The 9,648-nt window shown below is 35.1% G+C and overlaps 1 protein-coding gene across 3 annotated transcripts in view; it reads right to left on the bottom strand.

The window, feature by feature from the left end:
- Positions 1 to 9,029: 9,029 nt before the first annotated feature.
- LOC150098581 (dual specificity protein kinase CLK2-like) overlaps positions 9,030 to 9,648 on the bottom strand; it is a 152,591-nt gene continuing 151,972 nt past the window's right edge. For all 3 annotated transcript variants that reach the window (XM_090405819.1, XM_090405818.1, XM_090405820.1), the window contains one exon: positions 9,030 to 9,572. In XM_090405819.1, coding sequence (XP_090261945.1) covers positions 9,363 to 9,572 — 210 coding nt within the window. In that variant the 3' untranslated portion in view covers positions 9,030 to 9,362. The remainder of the gene's footprint in view (positions 9,573 to 9,648) is intronic.

Genomic DNA, 9,648 nt, shown 5'->3' with positions numbered 1-9,648 from the left:
CTGTAAGAGTAAAAGCTGACTTATTTGCCAGGAACTTTTGATATGCTTTCTTCTTTTCCTTCACTGCCTCTTTAACTTCCTGTGTCCACCAGGGAGTTCTGATTTTTTTATCTTTGCACACAACCTCACCACATGCCTCTCTGGCAGAATCAATCAATGTTTCCTTCAGTTTGTCACTGAATCTCCAAGGTTTGATTCCTGTTCTCAAACTCTTTCATTTTCTTTTCAATAATATTTCTGTATTTTAGTCTACAGTTTACATCTGAGAGCTGCTCAACTTTTATTCGCTTTAAAACTTTCTTACATGTTATTCTTTTCAATATGAAATTCAATTTTATCCTGCTCAAGACTAAATAGTGATCACTTCCAATTTCAAATCCTCTGTACACTCTGGTGTCCTGCACCAGGGAGAAAACATCACTATCAACAATAACATAGTCAATGAGACTTTTCTTATTCCTAGCCTCTTCTCTCCATGTGAATTTGTGCACATATTTATGTTGGAACATGGTGTTAGAAATAACCAGTCCATGTCCTGAGCAGAAATCCAACAGATATTTGCCATTATTATTAGCTTTGCTCTTTTCTCCAAATTTTCCCAAAATATTTTTGTATGTCTCACAATCATTTCCTACTCTACTATTTAGATCCCCAACAAGGACCAACTTTTCCTTTTTCATTGTGTCAGTTGCTTTTTCTAAAGCCTCAAAAAATTCCTCCACTTCTACCTTAGTAGAACCTTCTGTGGGACCATAGGCACAAATAAGTCTCATTGTCCAGTTCCCCATTCTCATATTTGCCCACATTACTCTACTTGAGACTGACTGCCATTCAAGAAGATTAGCCTCGTATTTTGTGTTGAATACTATGGCTACTCCTTCTTTTCCTTGAATGTTATTGCCTGAATATAACATTTTGTATTTATTGCTCAGAAAGATCTCACCAGTTTTGGTCTTTTTTGTTTCAGTCACCCCTATTATGTCGATCTGGTACTTATCTAACGTCTCAGCTAGCTCCATTTCTTTGCCATTCAGGCTTCTTACGTTGATAGTACCGATCTTTAACTCTGGTGATGTTGAGTTGGGGTTTGTTTTCAGATTTGTTCCAGTAGCTGACTTTTCGCTGTTCGCCCTGGTTCCCTGGCGAAAACAACGGGGGCCTTGTTTAACCAGGCGACGCCCCAGCCGGCACGAAATTTTGTCATGTTGTACCATCATTTTTTATTTTGGTTTAACCAATAAGAATACAATTTGGTCGGCTAAATCCCAAATTGCCAGCCCATCCTCGTTCGTTCAGTATCAAAGTAGATACCCAACAGGGTGCACCACGAGAAGGTGAGGATTGGACATTAGGTCAGAAGCTCTGGTCGGTTCTCCGCATTCCTTTAAAGGCTATGTGGAGGTCTCCTCTCAGTTATACAGCTTTGACCCATATAAAATGATAAGCCTTTTTTTTGTAATGTTTTTTGTCAAGTTATTTGAAACTCAGGGGCTACCCTGAGTGTAGAGTCTTCAAAATTCAAGGAGAACCGGCCTACCAGTCCGGAACACGGAGGGGGGGGGGGGAAGCGTAGGCGTCAGGGTGACTTTTGTAAAATTTTGTTCTGTTATTTGCATCCAAGTACATTAAATAATTGATTTTATCATCTTTCACATATTCATCATTTGCTTTAGCCTTTCTTATCCCAAACAATAAGATTTATTCCACCTCTTATTCTTTTTAAAATCATATGTTCTTTATTCATTTTAATTCTACCCTTTGATTACAAGAGATCTTAGTTCGATTCTCATCTTCATAGGAAGATTTTCAGTTAAAAGCATCCTAGTTGGTCTCATAATAGTAGCAGGATTTTTTCTCCAGGAAACTTCGATTTTCCATTCCACATAAACACGAATTAGTAAGTCAAAGCTAGATAACTGGAAGATGACCACCCCCCCTCCAAAAAAAAAGTATAAAAAAGCAAAAAGGTGAGTGTTTGCATCAAAACAGTAACCTGTTTTAAATATATTACAGAAAAGAAGATATTCAATTAAATGGAATCTTTTCCTTCCATGATCTCAAAATATTTAATGTTTTCTTTCAGTGGCAATATGACCCAAACAGTATGATCACAGTAATTATATAATTATTGGTCCAAGCGGTTAGCCTAGTGGCTTTGCAACCATATGCCTGGGGAAGGAGTGTCCTGGGTTCAATTCCCGTCACCGACATGAGAAGCTTAAGGATCTTCCTCAGCCATGGCCAAGTTAGCCAGTCTTGGGAGTGGACAGCAGGGTTAGCAGGAAAAAGATGGGTGGTATGATAGTGGTATATAAACTTTTGAATGGGTATTATAGGATAGCATCTGATGAATTTGTTTGTAATATGGAAGGTGGAGAGAGAGAACATGGGGGGGAGGGGATCCATGAAAGTTAAGTTTGTTCAAGAAAGGGGTAAGAGCTAGGTTTTTCCTCCCAGAGCAGTGAGTGAGTGGAACAGTTTGCCTTTGGGGAGTAGTGAGTGCATCTAGTGTGAATGAATTTAAGGGAAGGTATGAAAGCTGTTTGGGTAATTTATAGCTTCCCTCAATGAGTCCTTGACTCCCTGGAGGTCTTAGTAAATAATTATTCACCATCACAATAGACTTTGGCACTACAACAATGCCAAGTATATTTTTACTCTTTTCCATACACTATCCAGATTCTCTATTCTCCACTGCTGAAATGAAGTCTCATTTCATTTCAAAACTCTTATCCTAAATTCAAGCTATGGTTTTCAAAAAAAAAAAAGTGCTCATCTCAACAATCTAACCTGTACTGCTTCAACATCTACAAATAAATGGTCTAAACACTGAACTCCACACCATTCCTGTAATAGGCAAAAGCAATCTAATCTTCAACTACCCCCCCCCCCACTTCCACATAAAAAAAAAAGTAGTGCTTCCCTAAACCTTTGAGATAATGTTCAGTGCAACAATCAAGATGAGATCTCTCTTCTCAGAATGACTTACTCCTAGCTCATCCTGGACATTTCAAAACATATCAAATCCCAAATCCACTCAGCTCTCGAATACCACTCTCACATTTGCCTCATGTGATATTCAGTAGAGTAGTTTGAGTGATTAACGACTCCATTCTGACACTCTTCAGCCAACTGTCAATTTCTGCATCACTTCTTTCACAAATATTTCAATCAACATTGTTCAGGAGAACATACATTGTCTCCCATCTGCTAAACCTACAGCAAGCAAAATGACAAGAGCTGCTCAATACTTTTAGCCAAACTGCTCACTCACCAACCCAGCTACACCAGTCATCTTTCATTCCGTCAGTTTTGTGGTGCAGCCATTCCCAAGGAGTACAGATTCCAGCTCTTCAAGAAGAATATCAACACATTACTTTTGCTCTACACCCTAGCCACACATGGTGTTAATATGCTACAGGCATTGCAGCTTCTCATATGTGGGAGTGATTGAAAAAAAAAATAAAAAAAAGTTCAATGTAACTATTTTCACTTTGTCATCTTGAACTTGGTTCATACATTTTTCATTTTAAAAAAAATTTACAATATACTATAGTGGTGAAATCATCACCATCATCAAATTCCTGACATGTACCTCAAGGGGTGTACAGGATATGATAGTACTACATGAAAAATTTACATCATTACTAACTTCCTATCTACAATTTTCCTCCAAATCAGTCAATTACTTGTCAAGACTCCAATATTATCATTACCAGATCTTATATTTCTATCGTCTACGGCACATTGTAGCGTATCAATTCACCTATATCTTGGTCTTCCTCTGGGTTGTTTTCTTGCCAACCTGGCAGAGAACGCTTGTTTTGCTAATCTTTCCTCGTCCATTCTATTTAAGTGACCATACCACCTGAGATTAGCTCTGCTAATGCATTCCTGGATGCTGACAATGTCAAGTTCTTTCCTAATATCCTCGTTTTTAATATCATATTGCCATTCATGCCATCTGTTCATGCCTCTAATCTTTCTCAGCACTCTCATATCTGCAGTATCTAGTCTTTGGTCAAATATTTTACTTCTGACCCAGCTCTCAGATACATAAGTTAAAACTGGTTTGAACACTGTCTTGTATGTATACAGCTAATTTAGTGTTAAGACTAATTTCTCCCTTATTCGATATGAATTTATTCAATTGACTTCCTACCATACCAGCTTTGTTGATTCTGTTGTCTATTTCCATATTTAATTTACTATTTTCACTAAATATCATGCTAAGCAGCTGAAATGTTTCACTTGTTCCACAGGTTACCCGTTCACAACACAGTTGACATTTTCAACAATTCTACCTATTTTCATTGTCTTTGTCTTTTTAATGCTGATCTTCATACCATATCTATTACAACAGTTATTCAATTTAGTCAAAGGAATCTTGCAAACTTGTAGCGGATTTATTTAGAAGTATAACATCGTCCACATAAAGCAAAGAGCTGACATTAACATCTCCAATTCTGATATCATGCTTAATACCACTTTCCTTCATAATGTGATCCATATAGAAAACTCTTTTTCATATCTACTTAAATGAAATAATAATAATAAAATGGAATAAAACTTTACATCAAGGAATTAAACTTTCTCCTACAGTTAACTTAAACACTCTCCTCTTTGCCGACGACCAAATAATAACTACGAATTCTGAAGATAACTTACAGAAAGCTATTTTTAGATCTAAATGAGATATCCAAAGATTATGGTATGATAATATCAATGGAAAAATCAAAAACTATGGCCTTTAAAGGACAAGATCCAGCAAGAACTAAAATAGTAATAGATAACAAGATCTTAGAACAGGTGAATTCATTTAACTACCTAGGATGTATGATCACATATGAAAATGATATAAACATAAAAATTGCAAAATATTTAAAAATAACAGGTGTAATTAACTCTATATTTAAACCAAAACTAGTTCAAAAACAAACCAGGCTAAAAGTATACATTACATTAGCCTTACCAGTCTTAATGTATGGAAGCGAAATCTGGACAATAAAACAAAAAGACAAAGATTAACGACAGCAGAAATGAAGTTTATGAGAAAAACTGCAAAGTATACCCTATTTGATCACAAAAGAAACAAAGATATTATGAATAGAATTAAACCAAGAACCAGTAATAGAAAAAATTAAAAAATATGAACACAAATGGATGGAACACGTTCAAAGAATGAAAACAGAAAGATCACTAAAACAAGCCATTAGGAAAAAGAAAACCAGGAGGTCCTCTTAAACGATAACTTCTAAGGCCAGAAGTCATCGTTTAAGATGACTTCTGGCCATGCTAGGCCTAAATCTTTGATACGCATGATGATGATGATGATATAGATGACGAATAAGAGAGGGGATAATGTACATCCTTGTCTCACAACAGATTTAACATTAAACCATCTTCCTGTACATCCTTCAATTCCAACTGCTGAATTACAACACAAATAAAGACAAAGTATTGCTTGATATAATTCCCTATTGACATCATATAACTGTAGCGTACTGAATAGCTTCTCTCTTGGCACCTTGTCATATGCCTTTTCCAGATCGACAAAACTTAAATACAGATCTTTGTTATATTCCCATGATTTCTCCACTATTTGTCATAAAGTGAAGATCTGATCCTGACAGCCTCTATTTGGCTTGAATCCAGCTTGTTCTTCACCAAGCTTTTCTTCCACAATTCTTCTCAACCATTTCTCGAGTATACTTGCATAGATCTTATCAGGAACACTCAATAGGGAAATACCTCTCTAACTCTCACATTCAGTTTTATTTCTCTTTTTATATATGGGTACTATTAGAGATCTACTCCAATCATCAGGAATTTCTCCCTCTGTCCAGGCTTTCTGAACTATGCAATGCAGTCACTGTAACACTTTTATACCACCAAACTTCAGCATTTCTGGTCAAATATCATCTACTCCTGCTGCCCTTCCACATTTCAAGCCTTTGATGGCTTTTTCTACTTCAAGTATGGATATGTATTCCTGACTGTATGCCTGTTGAATGTTTTTTTTACCACTATGCTATCACTGCTTGTTTCATTTAGCAATTTTTCGAAGTAATTACTCCATACTTCAAGGATATCTTTTTCTCCTGATTTCATGTCACCTTTATCATCTCTAACTCCTTTTACAGCACTCTTTCCTCCATTTCTAAGCTTCTTCAACAACCTCCAGAATATCTTACCACCTTCTACATATTTATTTTCTATGTTCTAGCAAAAGACCTCCTATGACTTTGGTTTAGCTAGTTTTACACAGTGTTTCGCTTTCTTACATTTGTCTCTGTATTCTCTAAGAGCAAAACCTGAGTTATTTGCGAGGAACTTTTGATATGCTTTCTTCTTTTCCTTCACTGCCTCTAACTTCCTGTGTCCACCATGGAGTTCTGATTTTTCTATCCGTGCAGACTATCTCACCACATGCCTCTCTGGCTGAATCAATCAGGGTTTTCTTCAGAGATTGCCACTGAATCTCCAAGGTTTGGTTCCTGTTCTCAAACTCTTTCATTTTTTCTTAAATAAGTTTCGTGTATTTTAGTCTACAGTTAACATCTGAGAGCTGTTCAACTTTTATTCGCTTTAAAACTTTCTTACATGTTATTCTTTTCAATATGAAATTCGATTTTATCCTGCTCAAGACTAAATAGTGATCACTTCCAATTTCAAATCCTCTGTACACTCTGGTGTCCTGCACCAGGGAGAAAACATCACTATCAACAATAACATAGTCATGAGACTTTTTTCATTACTTGTCCCTTCTCTCCTTGTGAATTTGTGCACATTTTTATGTTGGAACATGGTGTTAGTAATAACCAGTCCATGTCCTGAGCAGAAATCCAACAGGTATTTGCCATTATTATTAGCTTTGCTCTTTTCTCCAAATTTTCCCAAAATATTTTTGTATGTCTAACAATCATTTCCTACTCTGCTATTTAGATCCCCAACAAGGACCAACATTTCCTTTTTCATTGTGTCGGTTGCTTTTTCTAAAGCATCAAAAAATCCCTCCACTTCTACCCTAGTAGAAAATTGCATAATATTTAAAAATAACAGGTGTTATTTTTAAATATTTAAAATGGATTATTGTCACTTATTGTCATTTTAAACAATAAGTCTCATTGTCCAATTCCTCATTGTGATATTAGCCCACATCACTCTACTTGAGACTGCCTGCCATTCAAGAAGATTAGCCTCTTATTTTGTGTTGAATACTATGGCTACTCCTTCTTTTCCTTGATTGTCATTTCCTGAATATAACATTTTGTATTTATTGCTCAGAAAGATCTCACCAATTTTTATTTTTTTTGTTTCAGTCACCCCTATTATGTCGATCTGGTACTTATCTAATTCCTCAGCTAGCTCCATTTCTTTGCCATTCAGGCTTCTTATGTTGATAGTACCGATCTTTAACTCTGGTGATGTTGAGTTGGGGTGTGCTTTCAGATTTGTTCCAGTAGCTGACTTTTCGCTATTTGCCATGGTTCCCTGGTGAAAACAATGGGGGGGGGGGGGGGGGCTTGTTCAACTGGGCGACGCCCAAGCTGGCATGAAATTTTGTCATGTTGTACCATCATTTTGTATAGTGGTGAAATCAACAATGCAAACACAAGGGTAAAACACATGTTCAGTTGAAAAATTCACATATCCATAAAAAGAATGACATTTCTGAACATAAGAGAAAGCAGAATTTGGGAGAATCATTTAATTAAATTAGTGAAAAAATTATAATCAATACCAAATGAAGTAAGTTTTGTACAAATGCAACATCACAGGACTATCAATAATGTTTTGCATTCTTCTGCTTCCACTGTAATTTCATTATCACGATTTCCAAGGATTGTACCCAGGAATTAATTTCTTAGAGTAAATTCTCATTGTATACAATGTCTTCCATTGCCATGTTACAGAGAATGCTACTGAAAACAGATGTATTAACAAAAAAAAAAAAAAAAAAAAAAAGTAACATCAACTCTTGGCAGCAATGTGCATTCCTTTTGATCACTTACAAATCTAGGCAATTTTTTTTTTTTGGTTCATTTTTAGCAATAAGCTAGTTTTACTGAAGTCTGTTGGACATGTTTTAATTTCAAGGCAAATAATGATGACTGTCTTGAAAAATTCATATCAGTAGTTTGTTACAACAGTACTACCCTTATCATATCAAAAACACGTGCTTGAATTAACTAACAATATGCTTGGTTTTATGATCCAATAACCAACAAGGTTGTAAAATTAGCCACTATAGATAACTGACATTGTAATGATTTCAGCTTCCTATAACTAGAAAAAAAAAAAAAAAAAAAAAAAATTATAGCATCATTTTCACCCCTTTCCAAAGGTGCATCACTTTGGCTTTCATTGCAAGCACAAACAAAATCAACATTGAATCTTTGGAAATAGATTTCGGCTAAATTTTCAAACGTTAGCTATTTGGCTAGAACTATGGTGAGCACCCCACCCCTCACACAAACAGACAGGCACTATGAAGCACACAAAAAACTGTAAAAAAATATCCAGGTGCTCTGTTTACTCTCATTTGAAACTTTTTCTCTCCACATAATGATGGAATTGTCAACCGCCTTATTTTTTTTAATATTGCGCCTCACTCACAAGAGGTTTGCAAACCTAAAGTACATTTTGTACCCTGTCTGGTCTAAATGGAATTATTATAAAGTGAAGCTATTTTTAAAATATCCAATCCTTAAGCTAAGAAAATATGTTTGGAAAATTGCAAATGTTTTACTTCTTAGAAAAGTATAGTTTCAAAGCTCAGGAAAAGAAAAAATAAAACAAGCACAAAAAAATAATTTAAGAGTATTTCAGAAAAGTTTCATGGCTTGCTATAAAGACTGAATAAATTTTCCATGAAATTTGTTGAGTTCGTGTTTAAACTTAGTTTTATGGAAATAAGTTAAAACATTGAAATCAATCAGTTTAGCCTTATATTCATAGCTCAAAATATTATCTGCAGAAATGCAAACAATAATAACGATGCAATAAAAATATAAAAACAGAACACATTTATTACAAAATAATTTATTCAATGATGATTATATACACTGAAAAATAAAGTGCCAATCAGATTGTACGGGTTCAAGTAAAGCAATGTTTAATAAGAATCTGGGGCTATAAAACATGAAAATATATACATTTCTTTTACATGATATATCTCAACACAAATGAATAATTAACATATATTAAGTTACTACAAAAAAAGGTTCTGAACAATATCTGTGCCTGACTTCAGATGTCAAGTTTTCAGATAATCCGTGTTATATTCAGAAATTTAATTAAATGATTTTATAAATGTAGATCTGTATACTGTTTTTTGACACAGGGATATATCTAATCTTTCACCTACTCAAGCTATGTGAACGCTCTCTGATAGAACTCTTGATTTGTGCTTCATACATGTGTAATTTGAGTTCATTAGGAAGAGACAAAAAAAAAGGATGATTCAAGGCTTCAGCCAGGGTAACACGTTGAGAAGGTTCATATTGAAGCATTCGATCAATGAGATCAAATAGCTGGCGGTGTTCCACAGTATCAGAAAGCATATATTTCTAGAGAGAGAGAGAGAAAAAAAAAAAAGAATAAACATGGTGTACAATACTAAATTGAATGCAGATATTGATTTGT

This window comes from Typopeltis vanoorti, chromosome 15 (assembly GCF_054136105.1).
Source record: "Typopeltis vanoorti isolate ZY-2024b chromosome 15, IOZ_Tvanoo_1.0, whole genome shotgun sequence".
In the NCBI taxonomy this organism is placed as follows: Eukaryota; Metazoa; Arthropoda; class Arachnida; order Uropygi; family Thelyphonidae; genus Typopeltis; species Typopeltis vanoorti.
This window is presented reverse-complemented; position numbering and strand designations above follow the sequence as displayed.